This window comes from Polyergus mexicanus, unplaced genomic scaffold (genome assembly GCF_030449975.1).
Source record: "Polyergus mexicanus isolate NDT 795.1 unplaced genomic scaffold, iyPolMexi1.0 SCAF_1, whole genome shotgun sequence".
Classification (NCBI taxonomy): Eukaryota; Metazoa; Arthropoda; class Insecta; order Hymenoptera; family Formicidae; genus Polyergus; species Polyergus mexicanus.
Window position 1 is genome coordinate 4,900,844 of NW_027223321.1, and position 26,237 is coordinate 4,927,080.

Here is a 26,237-nt window from a genome sequence, read left to right on the forward strand (position 1 = left end):
ATGAAAATATACATGTCTGTATATGAAGATTTTGTGAGTTTGAAATGATATTAAAGACTGATATGTGCGATGATAAATTAGTTGTTTTCATTTATTAAAGTCTGTTAACCTTATGGTAATTAGCGCGTATTAGGAAAACTCTACGCTCTATTGTGAATATGAATAACATTGTCAATGATATGATAATAGATTTGATATAGGGTAAAATATTTCGTATTTATTATTCTTCAAATAGCTATATAAAAGATCGATATATTCAGTAATAGAATATTCGCGTAATAAAAATAACTTGCCAATTATTTTCGATGTAGACAAAATGGTTAATAATGTCAATGCTCTTTATAAATTATCTCCAAGCTTATATTTAGGGAGCTTTTTAGCAAGAAATATATATAAACATAATGTCACACAATTGGCTACCAAGTAGAACAATTTTCAAGTCTTCAAAATTCTCTATTTGATATCCAATTGTATGAAGGTCTGTTCGTTTTACTCGCACTTTCTAGAATTCTTTGCATTTAAAACGAAATAAAATATATATTCGGGTATTAAAAAAAGGATCGAAGGATATCCTGTTCTCTTTAAAAGCATAAAAAAAATAGTCCCTTGATAGTCACGAAAACTTGTTCGTGATTGGTCGTCCTTAATAATAATGTCGTTGATAATGCAGTTAAAAGAAACGATTCGTTCGATCTGCATACGATCTCGATCATTTCGATTCAATTTCTCGCTACCTCCTCTTCTCGTGCTCGACGGCTCGAAGCTCGAAGCTCGAAGTCGTCGCAGCATAGGGTGCGACACCGTGCCGCGTGCTGTATGTCGCGTGTTGCCACATCACCACCAAATCAAACGAATTTCTCAGCATGTTTTCGATGTAGATTGCGCTCGTGCCGGACAACTACACTACTCCGCACGATACGTGGAAAGCGTGAGTGACCGCCAGTCTTTGCTTCTCTCACTGTATTACATCTCAACATGTCAACTTACTTCTGAGCGTAATCTCTCGTATTTTTAATAATAATACACAAGAGGAGCGATAAATTCTCTCACAGAACTCGAGCTGCAGCTATACGTAATTGGATCCGAGAGCGCACGAGCGGAGCGCTAATAGAATCGACGTTAACTGCGAAATTCCCTTTCTTCGGAGAACATCGTGGAACGCATCATGAGCGCACCTCAGGCACCAGTAAAATTGAGAAATGGAGTGGTGAAACAGGTGAGAATTCACACCGTGGATCATGTCGACCTATTGCGGTGAATTCACGCGTGTTTCGTCAGCGATTTTTGTGACTCGTTATTGCCGCCGTGCGATGTTGACTTTTTGTCTGCTCGCCCAGCTGGTAGGAAACAGGCTATAGAACATATGGTTAACAATATCTGAAGTATCATCTTAGCGGCATTTTCAGGGTTGTCAGGTCGGTATAAAGGCTCGTCCAGAGATTATCTAAAAAAAAAAAAAAAAAAAGAAAGATTGCATAATCAAACAAGCACAGAAATGTTGGCTAAAAAATAAATAGTGTGGTCAGGCACATGAAATTGTAAGAATGTATACAAACAAGAAAAAAAAAATCTTATTAAGAACGGTCGGGAATTTTTCTATTTTTTGTCTAAAAACTAAAGTCTGGCAATCCTGGTGACATTCCATGTGCTTTGAAGCATTGTACCACATATTTGTAAAATATTAATGAGAATACTTAATATAATTTTTTTATTTTGCTTCCTTATCTCTTCCTTTACTTTCTTTATTTCTTTAGTCAAATATTTTTGCTAAGAGTTTGTTATAACTTGGAAAAGTTCCATGAAAATTATTAACAATTGCATAATAAATATTCTCATTCAATAAATTATATAGTTTTAGATATTTTTGAAATACCTAGATTTTCTCATGACACTAAATTTTCCTTCCAAAGGTAACATCTGGAGATACTGTCGTTATCCGTGGACAGCCTATGGGAGGTCCTCCACCTGAAGCAACAATTACTTTGTGCAACATTACTGCTCCAAAGTTAGAACGTTGGAAAGGAAATGATAGGTATATACAGTCATAACATTTAGATATAAATACAAAATTTTTACTCATAAAGTTTCTTTAAAATTATCTCTAAATTCTATATATATATATATATATACAGGATGCTAAATTTCAAACATAACAGGCCGAATATCTCGATAACTAAATAAAATATTAAGGTCCGATTTTTTTAAGCTGTATTGTTTCGAGGCAGACAAACCTTGATAAAAAGAATTTGACTTTGGATGGACGCGTAAAAAGAAACCGGATCTCGACATTTTATTTAGTTATCGAGATATTCGGCCTGTTACGTTTGAAATTTAGCACTCTGTATGTATATATATATATATATATGAATTATAAGCAATTTTAATAATTTTAAGATAACTTAATATATTAAACTTTAAATAATAAATATCCACAAATAAATAAGATGAGATGGGCAAACAAGAGTTAATACGCTGAATAAGAAATGCCAAAAATATATTATTCCTCATATGTGTAATTAATTGTGTTTATTAGACGTTCAGTCCGAATATTGGACCATCTTCAATAATTATATACAAATATAACATAAAAGAGACTTACATAAAAGAAGTGGACGTATGTATATTGACATAAAAGTATAAATAATATTAGGAGCGTGTCGAACGAACTACATTTGTCAACAGTAATAATACTAATGATATGTGAATTTTCAAAACACGAAGGTTACAGTGGAGATATAAACAGACATACATAATATTGCGGTGACTTAAATTTTTTTCAAGTTGCCTATTATTGATAAATATCTTTTGTTTAATTGATCTGTATTGTTGTAGAGATTTAAATTTTATTAAACGACAAAAAAATAGTTTAAATCTCCACAACGATATAAATCAATTAGACAAAAGATATTTACCAATAATACATAAATTGAAAAAAATTTAAGATACCATAATATTATGTATGTCTGGTTAGATATCGATCATAACGTGTTTCGAAAATTCACATATCATTAGTATTATCACTGTTGACAAGCGCGGCTCGCTCGACGCGCTCCTAACATTCTTTATATTATGTCAAAATACATACGCCCACTTCTTTTATGTAACTCTCTTTCATATTCTGATTTTATTTATTTTTATTTTTGTATTTATATACAAACTGGTCTAATATTCAGACCGAAATATCTACTAAATACAATTACACATATGAGGAATAATATATTTTTGGCATCATCTTAGCTTTCATTTGTCCATCTCATCTTATTTATTTGATAATTTTGCAAACAATAATTTAATTGTAAAAATAATAAAATACTAACTTGTACATATATATATCTCTGTAGTACGGATGAAACCAAAGATGAACCGTATGCTTGGGAAGCGAGGGAATTCTTACGTCGGAAGTTGATTGGTCAAGATGTCACATTTGCCACTGAAAAATCGGTCAATACAGCTAGAACATATGGAACAGTCTGGTTAGGGAAAGGTATAATCACAATAATTACATGTGATAAAATTTGATCTTTATATTTAACTGCAATTATTATTTCGTAGATAGGAACGGCGAAAATGTGATTGAAACTTTGGTATCCGAGGGTTTGGTGACTGTTAAAAAGGATAACCGCAATCCTACAGCCGAGCAGCAGCGATTGGTCGAGTTGGAGAACATTGCGAAAGCTGCAAAGAAAGGAAAATGGTCGGATTCACCGACCTCCGAGCACATACGCGATATCAAATGGACGGTCGACGATCCTCGGAAATTGGTTGAGAAATTCGGCAAGAAACCTGTCAAAGCGGTGATTGAGTTTATATTTGATGGCTCCACCGTCAAAGCATTCCTCTTGCCCGATTTCTACAATATAACACTGATGATCTCGGGAGTTCGTTGCCCTGGCTGGCCCAATGGACGCCGTGAAAATTCCGTCGGCGATCCTTACGCGGACGAAGCCAGATACTTTGTGGAATCACGACTCTTACACAGGGATGTCGAGATAGTGCTAGAATCGATCAACAACAATAACTTCATCGGTAGTATTATTCATCCTAAAGGTAAATAATTCATGATATGTTAGTTAACGACCATCAATATATTAAAAATTAGATACTCGAAACTGAGTTTATGTATATTGTACTTTTTATATTAGGAAACATTGCCGAAATCTTGTTGAGCGAGGGTTTTGCCAAATGTCAAGATTGGTCGATCAGTAATAGTAGAGCTGGTGCGGAAAAGCTATATCTCGCCGAAAAGGCAGCGAAGGAGGCGCGTTTGCGCCTTTGGAAAGACTACAAACCGTCCGGTCCACAGATTGAATTTACCGGCACCATTGTAGAAATCATTAATGCGGACGCGCTCATTATTCGAACGCAAAATGGAGAGAATAAGAAAGTATTTCTGAGCAGTATTCGACCACCCACCCGTGAGAAGAAGAACACCGAAGACAGCAATAATACTGCTCGGCCAAAAGATTTCAGACCACTTTATGACATACCATGGATGTTGGAAGCGCGAGAATTTTTGCGTGAGAAATTCATCAGGAAGAACGTAAAAGTAGTTGTCGATTATACGCAACCGGCTAGGGACAACTTTCCGGAAAAATTGTGCTGCACTGTAACCTGTGGCAAAACGTAAGTAAGAGTAGAGAATAGAGATTCGCTATTACTTTTAATGATTTACATCACGAACTACTAAGAATTATTAATCATTTCTATTTTCTTACTATATCGATAGAAATATCGCAGAAGCATTGGTCGCTCGCGGTCTTGCACGAGTCATCAAGTACAGGCAGAATGACGATCAGCGTTCCTCGCACTATAATATTCTGCAGGTCGCTGAGAGCAAAGCGGAGAAATCACAGCATGGACTGCATGCAAAAAAAGACATTCCAGTTCACAGAATAGTGGATCTCTCGAACGATCCTTCGAAAGCGAAGGCGTTCTTGACTTCGCTCAAGCGAGCGCAAGGAATTAGAGGGGTTGTTGAATTCGTGACGAGCGGTTCGCGTCTGAAACTCTATCTTCCTAAGGAAGATTACGTTATTACGTTTGTGTTGGCTGGAATAAGAACTCCGCGTTGCCAAAGAACATTGCCTGGCGGCGGAGTAGTAAAAGCTGACGAATATGGCGAGAAAGCATTAGCTTTCACCAAGGAACATTGTTTCCAACGAGATGTAGAGATTAAAATTGAGAACACGGAAACAAAGTTAAGCGGTTTTATTGGTTGGTTAACAGTGAACGACGTTAATATGTCCGTCGCTCTGGTTGAAGAAGGTTTGGCTGAAGTTGTGAATTTCCCAGACTCCGGAGAACTTACGAGAACTCTTAAAGCTGCGGAGGAACGTGCAAAAACAAAAAAACTCAATGTAAATACACGTACTTACTATTAATTAGATCATAAAAGAAATAGAAATATAATATTTGATTTTGTAGATTTGGAAGAATCGCGTGGAAGCGCCAGTGGAGACCGACAAGATTATGGATGAAAAGGAAGGGCAGGAGCGCAAGATTGATTACCAGAAGGTCGTGATCTCCGAAGTTACCGATGATCTTCACTTCTACGCCCAGTTCGTGGATCAGGGTACCTTGTTGGAGAATATGCTTCTGCAATTGCGTCAAGAGTTAGCTGCTAATCCGCCACTTCCTGGCGCTTACAAACCGACCAGGGGAGATTTAGCGGTCGCAAAATTCAGCGGCGACGATCAGTGGTATCGCGTGAAAACAGAAAAGGTCTCTGGCACTAATGTTAGCGTATTCTACATCGATTACGGTAACAGAGAGACCCTTAATGTTACGCGGGTCGCTGATTTGCCTGCGCGCTTCGCAACCGACAAACCGTACGCCCACGAGTACACTCTCGCGTGCGTAACTCTTCCGAGCGACGTAAGTAACATTTTTGTACAATCTTTTTTTCGAAATATACATCGTTATGCTCAGATAATGCAGACTGGCGACTGTTTGCAGACTGATGACAAAAGAGCGGCAGTGGATGCATTTAAGGAAGATGCACTGGATAAAATTTTGTTGTTAAATATCGAATATAAATTAAGCAACAACGTAATTGCCGTGACACTGATGCACCCAAGCACAAATGAGGACATCGGGAAAGGGCTTATCTCTGACGGATTTTTGCACGTTCAAAAGCATCGGGATAGGAGGCTCACTAAATTGGTTAGTCAACTTTATATTTCGTCTCGTAGTTTAATCTATATCGATAAGAATTATTATGAGAAATTATATTTATACGGTTGTGTATATTAATTTGCAGCTTGAAGAATACAAGAAGGCTGAGGAAGATGCGAAGCACAACCATCGCAATATCTGGATGTACGGAGACGTAAGGCCGGAAGATGACGAAAAAGAGTTTGGGTTGTAATTGATATAAATGCTCAAATATGGGAAAAACATTATTGACGGGGAAGAAAAGGACAGATTATGTTATAAAAACAAAAAAAAAACAAGAAAAAAAATACAATATATAAGGTATATGATACTATGTATGCTACATAGGTATAAATAAGGATAATGAATGTCGATACGGGAGTTACAATGTCGCGTTAGTCGCAAATTGCAATTATATATTTCAGTATATAAAAAGAAAGGATTGTACATAACGATTTTACTAATTTCTGTAATACAATGAACAAAGCGCGTATGTGTGTGCAGATAGTTTTTAAACTAGGCTACGCGATTGTTGACATCACATCGTATTCTCATCGACATAAGCATTCATTATTCACTTGGTACCGCAAATACAAATTGTTTAAGGATCCAATATTTTTTATTTGTATGAAATTTTCAATGTGCAATTCAACACGTTAGATACGTTCAATCATGTTAGATACATTAATTATTTGCTTTTTCTATAAATGATCATGTTTAACTAATGTGTGTGTGCTACTCTTTTGAAGTTTTTATATGCAAGGATGATGATTAATATATTGCTGTAGAATATTCATAATCGCAAGTATAATTGGGCACTGATATCTAAACAGAAATAGGAAAAATTCATATCAGCAGAATATCAGAGTATCAACAGAATATTTTCAATTAAAGTGATATTCGGCATAGTGTCATTCGAGAAATAACAGTTTTCAGTTTTTAAATGACATGATGGTATGTGTATACGAATGTTTGTGTGCACGCGCGCGCGCGTGGATTCAACATGACATGAATACATAAATATGGGAATATAATAATAATCCGAAAGGAAGATACTGTACAATTATATTATCTTTCTCTATCGTCCTTTCGAATAAATTTCACATTATATATGTACCGCGTTATATCCATAAACGAGTTTGAAATTAATGTACTTACACGAAATTATTTATGCAGTTGTCCTATAAATATCAGTCCTACACAAATTACAGTACAAGACAAATACGAAAATTAAGCGTTCAAAATATTTACAATAAACAAATGTTATCTATTGCTCGGGTAAAGTATAATTTTCTGTGGCACAAAGAATATATATTACAATACATATTATAAAAATATATATTATTCTCTATGCACCACAGAATAAACATTTATTTTACCAGAGTTATTTTATATATTACATTATATATTACATCTTTAATCTATTATCTTCTATTATTAGTCGACATAATCTTTTTAGACACTTCATATTTATAAACTTTTATCTGCGATATTTTGTTCACTTTATCATTATTCTCTTGTTGACTTCATTATGTAAATAATATCCTATTGGATATGCTATATACATTGTACACATTGTAGGACCAGAAAGCAAAAAAAGACTTGTTTGAATTATTTTAAGAATATTGCGATATTTAAGATCCATGAGAATTTTTGTTGGCTCTCAACTATCTGTCTCTTTTACATTACTGTTATATGTAACGATAATACTATATACTTCAAATACACGACTTTTGTGTGTTTCCGCAATAATAGCATATTGAATAATCACAGAGAGCATAATAACTATGTTGTAGAAATGTCTGAAATAATGATCAAGAGATTTGAATAAATACAAAAGGAGAATGTTTTCCAATATCTTAAAAGCAATAAATTTTGTCACATCCTATATCATCGGTTGAACAATGAAGATATCGAAATTGAATCCACATTCTTTGTAACTTTATGTTTTAAATCAATACCATGTATATTCCCCAATTTGAAATCAGTAATTCATCATTTATTTGTGTATAACATATAGTATTTTCTTTAATACATTGAAGGATTCAGTTCAATTAATAAAAAAGAAGTTGAGTGATTTTATTATAAAGTTAAATATCATTTCAATAATTACTGTTAAAAAAATTTGATACATTATTATTATTAACTTAAATTATCGGCACTAGAAAATACTACATGTTTAATTACGCTTCCATCCCAAGAACATGAAAATAAGTCATCTTTGAACCATGCGAGTCCTTGTACAAAATCGCTATGACTATTATCCTCGAATATAGGTAGCATCTCTCTATAGGTATCAAATACTTTCACAAAAGTGTCGTCGGAACAACAAGCTAATTGATCTTTCCTACAAAAATGCAGAATATCGTAAGTTATCAAATTCGTTACCATTGAGAGATGCTAAATTCTTTTAAGTCTCAAAAAGTCTCATAAAGTTATGTTATGTAGATTGATATTTATAGTAAATTCTCTTACCTCTCCGGATTTGGATTAAATAATAACTTATGTATGCCTCTGTTAGATTCAACTGACTCATATAATGGATTCTCTGTTTGTCTCACATCAATTAATGCAATGCTGCCATCAGCTGCACCCACCGCTACAAGCTGATCCGAAACAGTATTCCAGGTTGCTGCTAATAACTGGCAATCGGGTCTCTTGAAGATACCTAAAAAAAAAAATAATAATAATAATAATAATGGATGTAAATATGAAGCAGACTGTTATAAAATAAATGTAGACAACGAATTTATCGTTGCTGTTTTATTTAAAAATCTAGTGATAAATACAATGTGCTGGTTTGGCCCGTCTAATATCCCATAATAATGATTCACCATCTAAAGACGTGGATATGAATTCGGAACTACACATAGGCTTTACATCTGTACTAGTGATAATATCTGTGTGTGCAAAACTATATGAATATGTCGCTACTAAATCTTCAATGTCCCAGACTTTTAAACTGCAATAAATGTAAGATTAATATTCCTTCTTTGCTCGGTCAACAGAATATCATACTTTAGAAACATTTTACCAACAATCCATTCCTCCTGTGACAATGTTTCTTTTATTAGAAAATCCAGACACTGTCAAAACACTATCGTCATGCTGGCATTCGCGTTCGAGAAATACAAATTCAGACTGTTTGTCTGTTGATTGAACTATTTCGTTGATTTGTACTGCACCGCTATCTTCCACAACAACAAATTTATTATGTCCTAGGTAAACAGCATCGCAAATGCCATTGCTCATTTGCTGCGTTATAGCAGCTTTTTCCCTAGCAAAATCTGAGATGTCATTATAATGCCAGAGAGTACCAGTCCAATACAAGTCAACCATGTTAGTGCCTCCAAGAAGAGCATTGTGTTCTGCAACAAAAATCGATACATATATATATATATATATATATATATATATGTATATGTATATATATAGACTGAGAGATATGTAAAGAAAATGTTAATCTCTTGTACATGTATCTCTTTACCATCATAAATTAAGAGAAATTGCAGATTCTTATTCACGACAGGTGGTCGATCTGTGAATAACATATTTCTAAAAATATCCCCGTTTGTATTAGGCGCATTATCAGGCGTATTCCAATTCTCCTTCTCCATCGTATATTATTCGCGATAATATCGTTCTTTTCAAATCACAGGAACGGCAACAGCAAAAGGATTTTATTTTACCGCGATTTTCAGCGCAATACGATCTCTATTAGCAATTCTCTTTTCTTTTCTGTATTCTAATATTAAATTAATATTTCGTAAGATTAGTATTAGGTTAGATTAGGTTATGGCCACACATGGACATGTAACGCGCACCACACGTGTTTATTCTGCGCATGCGCCGCTAGAATATGAATGAAGAAAATTGAAAAAAAGTTAAAGGGGGATCGAAAGATACGAGAAACTGTAGTTTAAAAATTCATGCCAGAGAGGAAACTTATCGCGTCACCTTTTATCAAATCATATCGGCCTATCAGAGCTCGAGGAATTTAAATGTCAATTAGTAATTTACTTCAGTTCGATTTACTTTTCATCGAAATATCCCTCTAATACGTCATTCTATATGCATCATTCTATCAAAGCCCAAATCCCCGATTTTTAAGATTTGAATTAGCGGCTTAATTATTAGTTCGTTTCATCTCTTATCGAAACGTGTTCTTCTAATATATCTTCTCATTTGTCAAGAATATTTCTTTTTTTTAAATCTGTATTAGTCGCGTTATACACACCTCCGATGACTGATAATTTCTCGAAGATATATAGCATATATGAAATAATAGAATAGCAACAGGCACATAAAATGCGGAGGTTCGACTAATTGTAAGTAAATATGGAAAATACAATTAACAAATTGAAATGTAATTAAGAAATAAATATTGTTCTTTTAATTGCAAAAAATTATAGCGAATAAAACGAAGCTATAGCCAACAATCGCGCTAAAAAAAAAAAAGAAAATATATGAAATAGGAAAGTAAAAAAAAAGTATTAGACAAATGTGTGCACTTTCTGACATTTTCGGAGCAAGAGATGATGCATAAGCGTATAGGCCAAGATTGAAGTTAAATGCGAATCAGCCGCGTTACCGACCGCGACGTGACGTAATACGGTCTCTAGTGCCTCGGGCAATATCCGTCGCGACGCATGCGTATTGAGCACCAGCCGCGAATCAGAATCAGTCCAACGGAATCTCGGAAAAGATACGGCACGTAACGACACGACGCTACACGACATATACGACGTAGCCGAGCGAAGAATCACGACGAGCGGAGCAGCAAAGTGAGACTTGTCAATACGCGGGGTCGAAACGCGTCGACCACCGTTGGCGCTTCAATAGACAGGAGGAGGAGGAGGAGGAGGTGGTGGTGGTGGTGGTGGTGGTGGTGGTGGTGGAAGAGAAGACACCAACAACGCCGTGACTCGTCGTTCGTCGAAAAGTTCGTCTTGATCCGCCAGTCAGGATGTCATCCAAGCCCGTGGAAAAGCCCGAGCAAGTTTTAATTATCGAGCCGCAGAGCGAGCTACGATTCAGAGGTACGTCGAGAGAAAAAAGAAACACGGCGGAGGATCATCCTCCTCCGTTACGTCGTATATACACAATTCTTTTTTCTTCCTACTTTCTTTCCCTCCTCTCATCTCTCTGTCTTTCTGTGCCGAACTCCTCGCACCAACGAGTAGCGCGTAACGCCGCTCGTCGCGCGAGGTGAGCTTGCACACGGAGCGGGTGCTCGGCTTGACGTCGTCAAGATGACGTAAGGCCGATTTCTGTCTCGCACGCGTGGCCGTTGGCTCCATCGCTTTTCTCGGATAGCGCGACAGAATGCGCGTTACAGCGCGTATCAATGCGTGGATCCGAGGTCGCGCATCGCGCTCCTCGACAAGAAACGTGCAATGTCGCTAACTCGTACCTAACCCTATCTGTCCGTACGTCAATTCGCTGTCAGAGCCGCGGGAGAGAAGGAGAGAGAGAGAGAAGGAGCGAGACTCGTCGTCGCTTATCGGCGCCGACGTTTCGATTCCTTTGTCCCCTTCTTCTCTCGAGGAAGGATTTCAATGAATCTCGCTGTACATATTCGGCAAAACGGATGAATAAATAGCGGAAAAGTCGAACGGCTCCCGCGCCCTCTCTCATCGTTTTCGCGAGCCGAGGCAGAAATTTTTTTTCTTACGATGAAGCAAGGAGAATACAAAAGATTGAAAAACGGATCGGTTTGAAAAACTATAGGAGCACGCAAGTGCCATCGATCGATTCAACGGTCTACATTGTCCCGATACCTTTTCGCGACGATCATTAATCGTGGGTATGAGGAAAACCTATTTATTGAATTTATACCACTGCTCCACTTAGCTCCGCTATACGCGCCACTAATCCATAAGGGCTTCGTTTATTTATGTTTTGTAACGGAAAGCTCCGGTAATAGATCGCAATTCTCTTATAACGCCGAATCTCTCTCTTTCTTTCTCTCTCTCTCTCTCTCTCTCTCTCTCTCTCTCTCTCTATTACCGCTATTTTGAAATCGTTTCACTACGAAATTTCAACGATGTCGCATCCACCTACGCATGCAATATTCATCCACGCGTCACGTGTTTTCCTTAGAGACGATAATTCTATGTAAAGCAAAATAAATATTTGCATATGCGAATTTCCTCAAGGTTCGCGATGCACGTACATGTAATGAGTTTCGTTTAATCTGGAAAGATGACGGCAGGGCTGTCTGGTTTCGTGCTTCTTACTGTAATTTGTCGCCAAAGGATAAGAGTACTTATTAATTATGCTTAGATGCTATGTCCTTCGACTATAACCGGTCTCACATGTACTCGTTATATGTACATTATAAGAGACAAACACTTTCGGTCGATCGCAAACAGCATATCAGCGCTTATACGATGAACGATTAGCCAATGTGACATTTTCGTTATCAAGATTAAAATATTCTAGAATCGAAAATAATCTATAATTGTATGTTAATTTAATTAATATATGCCACGTACTTTTCCTCATTTCTCTGTTATATTCTAATTTTTTTTTTTTTTTTCTTCTGGGCATACTGATTTGCATGTGTTGTAACTTTTGTACATATAACTTATGATAAAAGATAATACGATAACACACACAATAAAGTTTATAATAATATAAATTAGTAACGACACTCTTTTTATAGTCAATTGGCCTATTCTGTTCAATTGACTTTGTCATATCGTCAAATGATATTTACGTTGTTGTTAGATTATATTTGTCAAGTTTTTTCATTGTTTTTTTTTATGTATACTTAAAATAATGATTGACATTTTATGTATACTCTTATAAAGAAACTTTGTACAATGACTATGAAATGATTAATAATATAAATTAATGATTAAAAATTGATGACTAATGAATGACTATGAAATGACGTAACTTTTATTATTAATTAATGCAATAGCGAGTAGTCTTTTCTTAAAGAATAAATTTATCGAATCTATAAATGTAATGTATATTTATTAAACTTAATAAATATGTAATATTTTTGAAAAAGAAAAATATAATCTTTAAGGAATACTGGCTAGGATAATATAGCGGAATAACAAATATGTAGCTTATGAAAAAAACAATATATATCGAATAATTATATTTGCTGCTGATATTCCAGAATATTATCCCCTTTTTAGCATTTGTTATTGATTTATTATTATTGATATTTCTGTACTGTATTAATATATAATTTTTATTAATATATAAATATAAAAAGAGAAATAATATTTCTCTTTTTGTCCTTCTGAATTTAGTTAATATAATATAGCTTTATGTTTAATTTAATTAATAAATTTGTTTACCATTTATTTTGTTACAGGCCCTTTTACAGGAGGTCCAGTCACATCGTATATAAAATTAATTAATCCAACGAATAAAAAAGTATATTTTAAGATAAAGACAACTGCCCCAAAGAGATACTGTGTACGTCCAAACTCTGGAGCTCTCAAGCCAAAGGATGTCATTGAAATAGCAGGTTTGTCTATATCACATAAAATTTTAGTTTATTTTTATATCTATTGAAGAATACTCGCCTAATTTCCTAGCTAATTACATATAAAGTCTATTATCTATATTCGTAAAAATTTTTAAGAGATTTATTTTTTAATTAAATATTAAACTATTTTATTACAGTATGCTTACAACCGTATGATTTTGATCCGTCGGAGAAAAACAAACATAAATTTATGGTGCAAACTGTAATAGCACCAGACGATGACGACGATGAATATCCAGTTGATGTAGTGAGTGAATATTAGTATTAATACATTTATTATTTAACAAAGAAATGTGCTATTGGAACTGTTTTAATATATAATGGTTCTTTATAATTTAATTAGATAATAAATTTATTTATTTATCATAATAAATTTATTATAATAAATCATGTATGTTTATCTTTACAGTGGAAGGATATAAATCCGGATCAGTTAATGGATTCCAAACTGAAATGCGTCTTTGAAAATCCCGTGACTAGTACTACTTCTACAGCTAAAACGACTGCAACTTCTACGACAACTAAGGCAGATTCTAATGCGACTAACGGAAAGAATAAAGCAGTCGGCGATTCCGTCAAATCGTCACCTAAGGTGAGATGTAATTATATATATTATGTTGTATATATAATCTTGTGCAATAATGATTTGTTATATCCTGAATTAATCTGTGATTAATAATTCTTTTCAGGTACTTGGTGAGGCAGAAGAGAAACTGTTAAAGGCTGCACAAGAAGTTAATCAGCTTAGGGTAGAAGAAAGCACGCTTAGGCAGGAAAATCTTCAACTTAGGGTAAATATCAATGATATTAATTCAACAGTTACGTGTTTAAATATTAAATATTAAAATTAAATATTATAAAAATTTAAATAGACTTGTTATATTTCAGTTTTGTTGATTTGTATAAAACAAATTCATCGCACTTTACATTTAATAATTAAATTCGTCAGATTTATTAAAATTTTAACAATATTAAAAATAGAAATATTAAAGATGTTGAACTTCTGGGGGGGAGGGGGGGTTTATATATATAGATAGAATTGTTTTAATAACTCATTTTTCTTCCTCTCCCAATGTAAAATCTATTTTAAAAATGTTATATATTTAGCAGATATGTTATCTACTTAAAAAATCTGTGAAGTTATAAGTTTTTATGTTGTTAAATTAAAAATCACTACTTTGGAATCCGTCAACAATGTGGTCGTGTATGTTTGTCTGCAGGAAGATTTAATGAAGTGGCGAAACGCGGCGTTGGGTAACGATAGTAACCTTGCAGCAGCTAGAGGTCTAACCTCACAGAGCAATAGCCAGTTATCTCCGACATCAACTAGTGTCCTCATCGCCATTGCCATGGTTATAGTCGGCTACTTGTTGGGAAAACTAATCTGAACAACCTTTATCTTATTGTATACCTCAGTGTATCCCCACCGCCCCCAAGTTTTTTTAGCCTGTTTTCTGTCATCGTTCGATCGCAAACACAGACTTCAAACGTTGCGTTATTCGAATGTTCATAATAAATGCTATAAACATGAACAGTAGTGGTCTACATTAATAGAGTTGCTCGTTACGGATGTGTGCTTAAGCTGGTAATATGCTTGGTTAAAAATTGTTTTCATTTATCTTTGTCTTTTTTAAGAAATAAATTTGATTAAAGAACGATTAAGTAACGCTCGGTTTTGTATTTATTACAATTACGTTTTCGCTCGTGTGCTTTTTGTAAATGGATTTTCGCTTTGTAACTTATGTCTATCCTTGAAATAGTGTTGAAAAATGTATTCTTGCAAGTAACAAATTTAAATTCACCAATATGTATCCAAAATCATTACTCGTTATCTGTATTATTTTAAAACCTCTGGAATTACAAATTCTCTTTCGCCGATTGTACCGTATTCTTTCTCACACTTGTAAACCACTTATTCGGAATAAGCCTGGCTATACTGGTGCAAAAGATCATACACGAACGAGTGATGGTGCTATTACTGTCACATAGCATCTTTATACATATAATATGACTCTTTTCTCTTTCTTACTACACATAAATAACATTGTACAACCTGGGAACCAGAAAATGTGCGAATGTACCGAAGCGGTCGAATCGCTGTTGCTTCGCTCAGTTTGGTATCAAGCGCTGTTCTCGTTCCCTGGTTGTACACGTACTGTGTCCATTTGAAAATGTATAATATATATAGTCGGGGTCGGAGGGGAAGAAGGGGTTATCAGAAGCGAGCCTGGCTGATGAAGAGTAGTGGTTCACGATTCAACAATTGGTTGTGCTGGTCGCTATGTAATCGCCAGCGTTGATATATTAAATGAAAACAAAAAAAGAAAAAAAATACAAGAAACCGTTAAAATGCTTTTACTTGACGCTTCAAAGAAAGTGTACTTTTTATTTCTTTATGTTTGTCTTACGAAAATAACAAATAAAGATATGCCTCGGATATCACAAATGGCGAAGGGTTTTGAATTACGCACCTCTCTGTTTTAACTATCGTTCGAACTAAATTATGATACATAATGATTTTATATAAACATGTAGTATTTGTCGAGAAGTTCACGAAAGGAGACGAGTCAGTCGGATTAATCGAGTTTTAAAGTTCGCGAGTGACGGGCTGATCGAGCAAGTTGTCACGTTTAAAAGTATTATTGTTGAGCACATAACACTTATCACACACAGATATAGAAATATTTATATAACTATGCCTTAGAACTAGAGGCAATATAGTGTATAACACGATTTCAACTTTACCGGCTTCCTCTATCGCTCCGAGAGTTTTTTTTTTACATCTTCCAATTAATCTTCGGTAATCTTTTTAGCAAACTACGGATCCCGTGGGTGTGTGTGTTCTCGCGCGGCTGTAATATACAATACATGCTGTAAGCACGTTTATCGAGCGCGTTTTTTGTTAGTTGGGAGCGCGCGTTAATAATTCAAGAGCCTTTCGATCAACATATTTACTTTATATTGGTGTGAACTTCCATCGCTGTACGAGTTTCTGATTCGGAGAGACAAGAATATATTTCTCTCTCTCTCCCTCAATAGTGTTATTTTTACAATTCCGACATTTCTGTTACGTTCAGTCTCGGCATGTGGCAAGGACTCAGCGACTCTTACAGCGAAAGAACGATCTTAGATTTTGAATCGTGTAAAACTCGAGCTGTATCTCTCCTTACATATATATTTTACGTGTATATCCCGTGTATTAATTATGAAATTAATTGATTCGAGCCTGATCTATGTCGCGTTTTTGTAAAACAGAATATTGTAACATATATATGAATTTGAAACATATAATATATATGTATATTCACGCCTAAGAGGGGCGAAATGCACGTTTCTCATCTCGTGCACCAAAGATATTCTCCATATTCCGTAGAAAAAAAAGCGATGCAATTAGTATGCAATGCATATATATAAATATCTCTCTCTTAGATATATATACATATACTATGTTAGAGAGATTTTATTACAGATATCAAAAGAGAATTTGTTGTATATGATCTACACATACGATTGTTATACGTATAATTATATATGATTACACCGAGAGAGTTTTGCTTTATACGTGACTAAATCGTCACGCGCAACTAATTAACAGCGTTTTCGTTAACATTCGTGTTTAAATAAAAGTATTCTATTAAAGAATGTACTGTATAGACTTTCTGATGTGTTTCTCGAAACCAACATACAGATATATAATTATACAATTATACTCCTTCAATTACATTTGCGAATGATTATGTCATATTGAAATTGTCCAAGGCCTAAAATCTAAAATCTATATCGAAATTCTTAAGCGATCATCATTGAAAAACATTTTGTCCGACATTTGATTTTTACCAAAGACTTCAACATAAAAAATGACAAAAATATAATCCAACGTTTGTGCGATAGATTTTTTTAAGAGCAAGAATACGGGCGTATATTTATGGAAGGCGGCTGTTTGGATGAGTTTTTTTTTTTTTATAGAGATAGATACGTTATATTTCTTGACTTATATTTATATTGTTGATGTTTATGTGTATCTTTCTAACTCATCGACCGTTCAATTGTAATGCGTATATGAGTTTTAAGAATCGTAAATATTAATATTTATAATAATGTTTACATATTATAAATTAATATTTATTAATATTTATATTATAATATTTTATTAAATATTAATATAGTTTCAATAATATTAAGTTTTAGTACATTAAAAGAAAAAAATATAGATTGCACAGACGAAACCGAAGAATGAAAAGACATTCATGTGATAAGATAAAATGCCGAGAAACGATTCGAGCAAGCACCTTCAACTGACGCGAGACAATTTCCGAGAGGAGTAGCATTTCCTACAGAGAGAGAGAGAGAGAGAGAGAGAGAGAGAGAGAGAGAGAGAGAGAGAGAGAGAGAGAGAGAGAGAGAGAGAGAGAGAAAGAGCGCGCAGATAGCTTCAAAGTAGAGTAGGTCAACTCATAACCAGACTGCAATCTACGGATGCCTCTACGCGTCTGTATTTTCGGTCATATCGAGGAAGGTCGTATCCACCCCCGCTGCGGTAAAAACGTCAAAATATAAAGTTTCCAAATGTAGGACGCTGTCGCCAATTGGCCAGCCGAGGTGAGTCCTTTTCATACGCTCTTTTCCGTTCGGCATTTAATTCATCGATTTAAGTATATAATAAAATTTTCGCTTATCATTAACGTTAAATATTTTCTACTAGTTAATTATGTTATGGCTGTTGCGTTTGCGCTTGTTTAAAGATTTTTAGCAGTAGTATAGCTTTTCGATAAATACCGCGTTATGAAATATAGACGTTGCGAGCGATATAACGTGACTTTAGATAAAAATTATCTCAACAGCTCACATGATTCAACATAGAAGAACAATTTTAAACTGTATATTTCAAACGTTTGCTTTACCATGTTTCGAAATTAGGAAATTGTAGACTTTTTTTCAAAATAATATTCTTCGGTTACGGTAAATCGCGTCGAGTCATACATCGAGAGGGCGACAATGCAAATTCCTATAAGAGATCACTCGAGCGCTAACATGCCGTATTTGTTATTCATCCTGTATGTAATACGGCGTCGTAGAAACTCATTACAGATGAGTTGCGAAAGCAAAAACAAAGTCTACAATTGCGCATAAAAAAATATCGTGACCGTTCGTAATCGTTCAGCCGAAATCGAATCTGTCTTATTTGAGCGTTCACCATATGATTCGAGATACGGTATCGCATGGAGTCCGCTGCCATACAAAGCAAAGACGAAAAGGGAATATCTAACGCGTCACTGATTGTCGTATAATAAAGTTTCCGCGACGCGTTCTCTCCCACGACACAGATGCTCCCCTTCCCTCCTCGATGACAGATGACCGATGGATGCTGGATACCGAGAGACGTTCGGCTGCGAACTAAACTTAGACGCGAGACGACTTCTTCTTCGGCTACATCGTGCGGATAAATCGGGATACGGGAAGGGAGCGAAGGAGAGGGGGAGGGAGGAGGGGGCAGGAGGGAGGGAGGGAGGATGGAGGCGGTGGAGGCGGTGGCGGCGGCGGCGCGACGGATGTAGCGCAGAGCAGCCTGATCAGGGTGGCGGCGGCAGTAGCGGCTGGCTATTGATTTCAAGGGCTTCCTTAGCCCCCCGCCTTGCCGCTGAGTGCCCGACGGCTTCAGGCCGCCCGGAAGGACTCGCGGTGCCCGCGACTAAAACCATTCATCTCTTTCCCCGCGCGAGATAGCCGAAGGAGAATCTTCGAATGCGGAGAGAAATTATCCCGCGAGTTACGGCGATTCGTGAAAATGCTCCCCCATTCAATCGATCCGATGTGTGAAATCGATAATTTTCAATCATACATCCGCTACATGGGATTTCGAATAGAGAGAGGGAGAGATCGATTATCGAAAGACTATGGGATTTAGAATGTTGCAAGAATATTATTTCGAGGTTCTCGAATAAACGGGCATATTTCGCGAGAATGTAGGATGCTCGAGGAAGGGTCGAGGTAAGGTCGCGCGAGAGGGGGTGCGTCCATCTACCCCCGTCAGCGGCGGGCACGCGCCTCCGCGCGTTCTACGGCACTGCGCGAGTCGGGCCGAGCACAGACGCGGATCGCGGGGTGAGCCGTCGCTCGCCATACGTCGAACTGGGTGCCCCGCGTTGGGGCGTCTCCTGGCATCAGCGGGCATCGGTGTCGTGCAGTCGATCGGGGGACGAGCACCGTCTTCTGCGAGTGCCCGTGCGTGTAATCGCCGCGAGACGAGAGCGAGAAAGAGCGTGAGAGAGCGACGAGGAGGAGAGAGAGAGAGAGAGAAAGAGAGAGAGGGAGTGCGTGCGTTCTGTGCGTTCGTTCGTTCGTTTTTTGCCCCTTTTTTTTTTCTTTCGTGTTTCCCGTGTCGCGGAAAACACGGGGCGATCGAGCATCAGCAATAACCAGCAGACGAAAAAACGGAGCGCACGCCGAGGGGCGCGACGACGATGACACTGCGACGATGTCACTCGGTGTGGTAGCGCGATCACGGTGGTGCCATAGCGTGGTCGTCGTTACGCGGGTCAGCAGCAGCAGCAGCAGCAGCAGCAGCAGCAGTGCGGGCGTCGGCGTCGTCGTCGTCGTCGTCGTCGGGTGTGCACGCGATCGGACGGGCAAGGAGGAGATGGTGTCCTCTCCGGATCGTACGGAGGTGAAAAGTGACTACTGCTCGTCAGTTTATCCTAACGCTAACGTCGCTCGTGGTGCCGCCGTCGCCGTCGTCGTCGTCGTCGTCGCCGCCGCCGCTGCCGTTGTCGTCGCGTCCTCCGCGTACAGCGTCGTCGACGTCGTCATAACTGCCATCGTCGCTGCCGTTGCCACCGTCGCCGTCGTCGTGGATACCGCCAGTCCTGACACTGCCACTACTGCCGTTTTCGATGCGAGTACGATGGTCGTCCGCGCTGCCAACGAGGCTTCCATCGCGACGGTCTAACCCCGTGAGGGTGAGTGTCGTCATCCCCGATCTGTCTCTTTCCTCCCTTCTCAACGATTACGAGCCTCCCTCTCGACGATGATCGAGAACAGGACACGATGGGTGTGCGAGAAACGGGAAAAAATGTCGAGTAATGTAGATAATGGTTTGTAGAACGAGGAAGAGGGAAGGAAATAATAAGGGGAGAGAGATAAAAAGAGAGAGAGAGAGAAAGCAAGGGTGGAATTTCCTCGCGTTCGCTCGCTCGCATCTTTAATCTTTTTTTGTCCTTCTTTTTCCTTCCACCTCTCGCCTCCCAGGTCGTTCTCTTGCTCGCGTCATGATTGCCGTGCCCCGGCGGCTAGTCGCCTCCACGTAACTTTCGTCAATCGATAATACAAGACGTCCGCAACGTCGTGCGGCGCTCGCAAGATCGGGTTAGAAACAGCGAGATTTCTACCCTCGTGTTCTCGTGCGAGGCAACGAGAAGGACGATGCCGAAGGGAAATGCGCGAGAGGCTGCCCCGACTATTACCATCGTACGAGCGCGTTCGAGTCGACTCGAGGGGGCGAGCCATCGAGGGTTGCGTTCGACTCGCGGACAGACGGACGGACCAACGGACGGACGGTGAGCACGAACGCACCTTCGCCTACCCCCTCCTGGTACTCGACATCGTGCATCTTGCATTTTCCTTTTTTTTCTTTCGCTCTCCTCTTGAGGACTTGACAGAAATACCCCCTCGTTTTCATCTCCAGATGCGAACTCGTAAGATAAAGGCCTTTTATTTCGCGTAAATTGAATCTCTCCGTTTTCTCAGGACGATTTAACTCGTAAAAATAAGAATAAATTAAGGTTTCTTGTTCGATCAAAAATTCTGGTATTTCGCTCGTGTAAAATATAATATGTTCCCTCACAATGGAAATATCTACCAATGGCTTTACAAAGTAAAAAGCGAATACTAGCAAAGATATTCTTCGTTGTTCAATTTCAAAGCAGATTTTATTTTGATAGGATTTTAATTCGAGAGGGTTGCATTTCCGCCGAGAAAATATCGACTCTGAATATGTCGAAGAATCTGGTCGTGAAATATTATTCGGTTTCGGAGCGCATATCCCGTGAAGAGAAAACGAACGAAGGTTTCTACGTGCGTGGATCGCATTTTCTATGGAATGAATGTTGGCGATCGTGTTACCCGGATACGATGCGTCCCAGTAAAAACGGTGCAGCGCCGAGAGAAAGAGAGAGAGAGAGAGAGAGAGAGAGAGAGAGAGAGAGAGAGAGAGAGAGAAAGAGGAGGAACTCCACCCGGTGCGACGCGTCGCGACGCCGAGGTTCTACACCGCTACATTCGCGAATCACGTTCTCGTCGCTCGCGTGACTCCCTTCGATGTTGCTTAATGAGATTCGGGATACGAAGAAATCTCGAAATTCCGCAAACGAATATCGTGGTTGCCCCAGGTGCGAGGATCCATTTTTAACCCGCCGCTTGGACTCGATAATTCGTTAGATTTCAGGCTAATGATCGTATCATATGGCGTTCTTATTATAGGACGAATCTATAGAATGTCCTAGAATCGGCCGACAATCGATATATCTTGTTGGAGTCAATCTTTCCTTCGAGCGAAAATGTTGAGGGGACGTCATGACATTTCGCGATCTTTTCAATTCCAATGTTTGATGGCAATTAATTAAGTTGAAAAATTTTATCAAAATTCTGTCGAAATAAAAAGATCAGCTCGTTTAAAATTGAACGACGATTGAATAAATTTTATAAGAAGAATAACATTTGTAGTTTTCAATTTCGGCGCATCTATGCGAAAACTAACGTTTAAGGCTTGATCTTTATGTCGTATCGTCTGCCAGGAAAAAAATCTCGTAGAATATTTTATTTCACAGAGACATTCGTCAATTTTTAAAAATACTTACGAGAATATCCGCGACTCTTAGAAGAAGGGGGCACGCACAGTCGTTTCGCGCTCACAAGCATCTCCAAAAATATATATATTCACTCATACGCCTTAAAAAATGTATAACAACTCCTTGCTCGGTTATATCCTTCCGCGCACGTCGAGGGTTCCGTAAAAATTATTAATTTAACACGCCCCAGCGAAGAATTCCCGTTCTTTATTTTATTTGCTGTACGTGTCACCGCGTTTCGTCGCGTTTCACCTTTGAAAAACTTTCCGACCGATGCACCAGCAAAGGGATGTTCTTTGCGCATCGGTGACGCGTTTTTTCGAGTAACGTATATCTTCGTGATGAGAGCAAATAATAACATCCAAGAGAGGGAGGGAGAGCGGGAGGGAGTGATGGATAAACTAATGACGCGCGGAGACGTTAATCCCGTTAGTCATGTCGGCGGCTTGGATCTCGCTGCTTGAGATGGGTTACTGAAATACCGATGCACTCGGGCTTTCGTTCATCGATACAGGATTACACGGCGCGTGTATGCGCCGTATGTATATACGTGCAGAAATGCACACATCTTTACTCGATGCACCGTAACTAGGGTGTATGCGACCGAGCGTATATATACCTAGCCCTTATGTAGGGGATTCGAATGGAGTATACGTGTAGCAAGCTTTGCTACGTCGCATCCGATGAGAGAAGATCGCGATTACTTTCTCCGATTAGATGATCGATGATGCATTGTCTCTCATCAAACGCGATGCAAATCAATAACGCGCCCGTGTTTCGCGGTAAAATTATTGTCCGATGCAGCGAGACTAATTATTCGTTGTCGCGCGTCCTTCGTGCATTATGAAGGAATAGCGATTTGCAAAAGTTGTTTCTTTAATCGAGAATTACTTGCGTTATATTCACATTATTTACGCGAATAATAAATTATATATTTATAACAAAACAAAGAGAGACTTTTTTTTTTCACGGCAAAACTGTTTATATTGTTTTTGTCTGATTGGACATATCTACTTTCTACGTGCAGACGAGTGTATTTATCGCGGATCCTGATTACAACTAGTGAAATATAACGTGTAATAAATATCGATGAAGTTCTCATATTCTCGAGAAAAATATCTTTGAAACGAGACGCGCATTAAAAATCGTGTAGCGAAAAGAAAGCATATAAATAGGACGAAGACACGAAATCTGCGGCCGGTGCACGCGGGAATAAAAAGTTTGGCTTAACGGGATGCATACGGATGATCGAGGGAGTAAACAGAGACGCAAGTAGGGCGTACATTGTCTCGTCATAAGTACAGAACGTCTTCCGCGTCTCCAACTTTGCGACTTGGCGGCTAAACTCCGTCCACCGGATGTCACGCAGCCGAAGATGTATCGCGAGAATCTCCGCGCAATGCGAGGCGAGATGTTTCGCGAGAGCGCATCCTTTCCCATTACGTTCGCGGTCGTGTGTAAATATTTCTATGTCATTTATAACGTTGCGTTCTTACAGCCGGTGTCTTTACGGCCGGTGCTTATTAAACTTTCTTGAAGCTTCCGTTTACAAAAGTAACGCGTACAGCCTGTTTTTTACAAGACACATTGCATCCAATGCGGATAAATTAATACTCGTGACATTTACGAGCTACGCTCGGAATGAGGTTTCTTAAGGTCATTACTGCATAAGTGTCGATCTGGGTTGCATTAGTCGGACCGTGAGCGCAAGAAACTTTATTTTAAACCATTATTTGAAAGCTTTTGTTCTGTGCAATGTGTCCAGAAACCGGGAGATATAGCAGATTATTTCTTGAGAAAAAAATAAAAATTATTGACGTATAATAAATCTTGTTTTGAAAATTAAATATATATTATAAATAAAATATTCAACAATTGGGATCGATGATAATATCTCTCGAATAATTCCATACGATACTCATGGAAATAAAGCTAACATTAACTTATGTAATGATAAAACTGATAATTAAAGATAAGGCATTGGAAAAATCAACATTATAACGTCTGCATAATGACATTGTTTGTCGATTTTGCAATATGTAGATAAATGTCTACAGTGTATTCGGATAAATCAAAGAAACGAGTCAAGTTTTTGACAATTGATGAAATGAACATCAGAATCGCACTTAGAAAATTCGTGATTATTTAGAAAATACGACAGAAATATTTTAAACCGAGAATCGATTCGAACAAAAGTTTTTAAATAAAATATTAAACATGTATCCAAGAACTTACTTCACGATTACAATTTTTCCTTAACACTTTGCGGTCCGAGGAATGAATCACTATTATTTCAGCTTTATATGACAAATTTTATGTTATGCAACATAACAATTAACTTTTTTATGTACGTTGGAAGAATTTGACAAAGACATAAGACAGTTAAGGATCAATATATATCGTAGAGAAATTTGACTGCACAATACTATAGATATCCAGTATCGACGTGATTAATCAAATTTAATTGCGTTGCATTTCTGCACGCGCTCTTAATCTTCAAGTGTAACTGCGAAACATCGCGAAAGAGAGAGACTTGGTAGGCTCATTGTCAGCGCGCGTAAACCTTGACGGGAAAACAACGAATGACGGGAAGGAGCGAGGAGGAGAGATCATCTCGTGATTACTAGTCAAACGAGGAACGATGCGTGCATGGTAGGAGAAATCGAGACAGAGAGAAACTCAAATGGATCAGTCTCAGTTCAGTCACAGAGTCGCGACGGGCCGAGAAAGACAAGCCGAGGCTCGTCGTTCAACTCGTAAACGTGTTCGCGAACGCGTTTGACAAGCCTGCTGCAACCGTATGCAGCTGATATCGTGTGTGCAGCTTACCGTTTCGTATTTTTCTCGTCATCGGTGCCGCGAACGTCCTATGCTCCGATTAAGAATCAGGATCTGCAAACAGATGGCGAGTTCGGCATTGAGCGACAGGTGAGAGCGATTGTAGATCATCGCAATAGAAACTCATGTGTGCACGTGTGTCAGCGTTCGTGAACGCTTCCCTTCCAGTGTTGACTGACATTTGTTTGAAATTTCCATTCATCCTGAAATAGAATTTTAATTATGGTTAAAATATTATTCGATATCATATATAATTGTTTATAATATTGGACTGATAATATTGATAAAAAATAATTACGTAAATGGGAAAAGGTTGGCAGATATTAGTGTGCGAACTTATTTCCGCGTCTTGGCTCTTATCTGCCAGTTTTCCCACTTAATTATTATTACTCTGAGCCTATTGATGTTATTAATGATAAAAAAATATCTATTATAGATACATCATATATATTTCTCTTTCATGTTTTCAAAGTACCGATAATAATCGATAAAAATCTCAAATATGTAATACGAGAATCGATGCTTTATTTTAAAAATTAAATTTGATACTTCGCCTACATGTTGACATATATATTATCTCTGGTAGCCATATGATAAAAATATATTATTAAACACATCGTGTATCCTCTAAGAAGCGATTATTTTTGGAATTTTACTCCTCGTTATCAAGGCGATTATATCGTGCGGCTAATGTAGCGCGTTAATGGCGGAAATTAGTATTTTATTATGTAAGCGATAAACACACGAGATGCTTCGCATTATTTTACATTACCAATAGAATCGTTTATTTTCTTCTTGTTCTTCGTAAAATCGCGAAATTGCAGTCCGGGAACTCGATATGCTAAAATGAATTTTAATCGGTGACTTGACCATGAGTCTTAATTATGGTA

At 37.7% G+C, this 26,237-nt stretch overlaps 4 protein-coding genes across 31 annotated transcripts in view; 3 read left to right on the forward strand and 1 right to left on the reverse strand.

Annotated features, from left to right (window-relative positions):
- The first annotated feature begins 789 nt into the window (after positions 1-789).
- Positions 790-8,008, forward strand: Tudor-sn (staphylococcal nuclease domain-containing protein 1). Of its 2 annotated transcripts, XM_070295221.1 has the most exons (10): positions 790-928; positions 1,053-1,216; positions 1,911-2,032; positions 3,342-3,484; positions 3,553-4,047; positions 4,143-4,623; positions 4,727-5,357; positions 5,425-5,874; positions 5,956-6,162; positions 6,260-8,008. In XM_070295221.1, the coding sequence occupies exons 2-10, from the start codon at positions 1,166-1,168 to the stop codon at positions 6,365-6,367; spliced, it is 2,688 nt and encodes an 895-aa protein (XP_070151322.1). In that variant the 5' UTR covers positions 790-928; positions 1,053-1,165; the 3' UTR covers positions 6,368-8,008. The 2 variants fall into 2 exon arrangements, with proteins under 2 accessions (XP_070151322.1, XP_070151313.1); XM_070295212.1 differs by having other exon boundaries at positions 790-1,216.
- On the reverse strand, positions 6,493-25,543 carry LOC138932945 (methylosome protein WDR77). 5 transcript variants are annotated; one of them, XM_070295293.1, is made up of 5 exons: positions 9,641-10,382; positions 9,188-9,521; positions 8,988-9,115; positions 8,629-8,821; positions 6,493-8,500 (listed from the first exon to the last, which is right to left on the reverse strand). In XM_070295293.1, the coding sequence occupies exons 1-5, from the start codon at positions 9,768-9,770 to the stop codon at positions 8,296-8,298; spliced, it is 990 nt and encodes a 329-aa protein (XP_070151394.1). In that variant the 5' UTR covers positions 9,771-10,382; the 3' UTR covers positions 6,493-8,295. The 5 variants fall into 5 exon arrangements, with proteins under 5 accessions (XP_070151394.1, XP_070151402.1, XP_070151419.1 ...); XM_070295301.1 differs by lacking the exon at positions 9,641-10,382 and adding an exon at positions 25,339-25,543 and having other exon boundaries at positions 6,494-8,500; positions 8,943-9,115; XM_070295318.1 differs by lacking the exon at positions 9,641-10,382 and adding an exon at positions 24,861-25,012 and having other exon boundaries at positions 6,494-8,500; positions 8,943-9,115.
- Positions 11,033-17,266, forward strand: Vap33 (VAMP-associated protein 33kDa). The gene is made up of 6 exons (XM_070295384.1): positions 11,033-11,192; positions 13,490-13,645; positions 13,804-13,913; positions 14,076-14,258; positions 14,356-14,457; positions 14,887-17,266. The coding sequence occupies exons 1-6, from the start codon at positions 11,120-11,122 to the stop codon at positions 15,052-15,054; spliced, it is 792 nt and encodes a 263-aa protein (XP_070151485.1). The 5' UTR covers positions 11,033-11,119; the 3' UTR covers positions 15,055-17,266.
- Glut1 (Glucose transporter 1) overlaps positions 20,225-26,237 on the forward strand; it is a 31,974-nt gene continuing 25,961 nt past the window's right edge. For 21 of the 23 annotated variants that reach the window (XM_070294999.1, XM_070295030.1, XM_070295064.1 and 18 more), the window contains exon 1: positions 20,225-20,622. The gene's annotated coding sequence lies outside the window, so the exon portion shown is untranslated. Of the gene's footprint in view, positions 20,623-20,911; positions 21,220-25,041; positions 25,438-26,237 lie in introns of those variants that run through there. The other 2 variants (XM_070295017.1, XM_070295006.1) reach the window with 2 other exon arrangements.

Excerpts from the sequence above, each read along its gene's own strand:
- Tudor-sn (XM_070295212.1), top strand. The coding sequence starts at position 1,166 with ATGAGCGCACCTCAGGCACCAGTAAAATTGAGAAATGGAGTGGTGAAA. Across the intron at positions 1,217-1,910 it reads GAAATGGAGTGGTGAAACAG|GTAACATCTGGAGATACTGT; the intron begins GTGAGAATTCAC and ends TTCCTTCCAAAG. Across the intron at positions 2,033-3,341 it reads CGTTGGAAAGGAAATGATAG|TACGGATGAAACCAAAGATG; the intron begins GTATATACAGTC and ends ATATCTCTGTAG.
- LOC138932945 (XM_070295284.1), bottom strand. The coding sequence starts at position 9,770 with ATGGAGAAGGAGAATTGGAATACGCCTGATAATGCGCCTAATACAAAC. Across the intron at positions 9,116-9,187 it reads ACAGGAGGAATGGATTGTTG|TTTAAAAGTCTGGGACATTG; the intron begins GTAAAATGTTTC and ends CATTTATTGCAG. Across the intron at positions 8,501-8,628 it reads TTTAATCCAAATCCGGAGAG|GAAAGATCAATTAGCTTGTT; the intron begins GTAAGAGAATTT and ends GCATTTTTGTAG.
- Vap33 (XM_070295384.1), top strand. The coding sequence starts at position 11,120 with ATGTCATCCAAGCCCGTGGAAAAGCCCGAGCAAGTTTTAATTATCGAG. Across the intron at positions 14,259-14,355 it reads CCGTCAAATCGTCACCTAAG|GTACTTGGTGAGGCAGAAGA; the intron begins GTGAGATGTAAT and ends AATTCTTTTCAG. Across the intron at positions 14,458-14,886 it reads AGGAAAATCTTCAACTTAGG|GAAGATTTAATGAAGTGGCG; the intron begins GTAAATATCAAT and ends GTTTGTCTGCAG.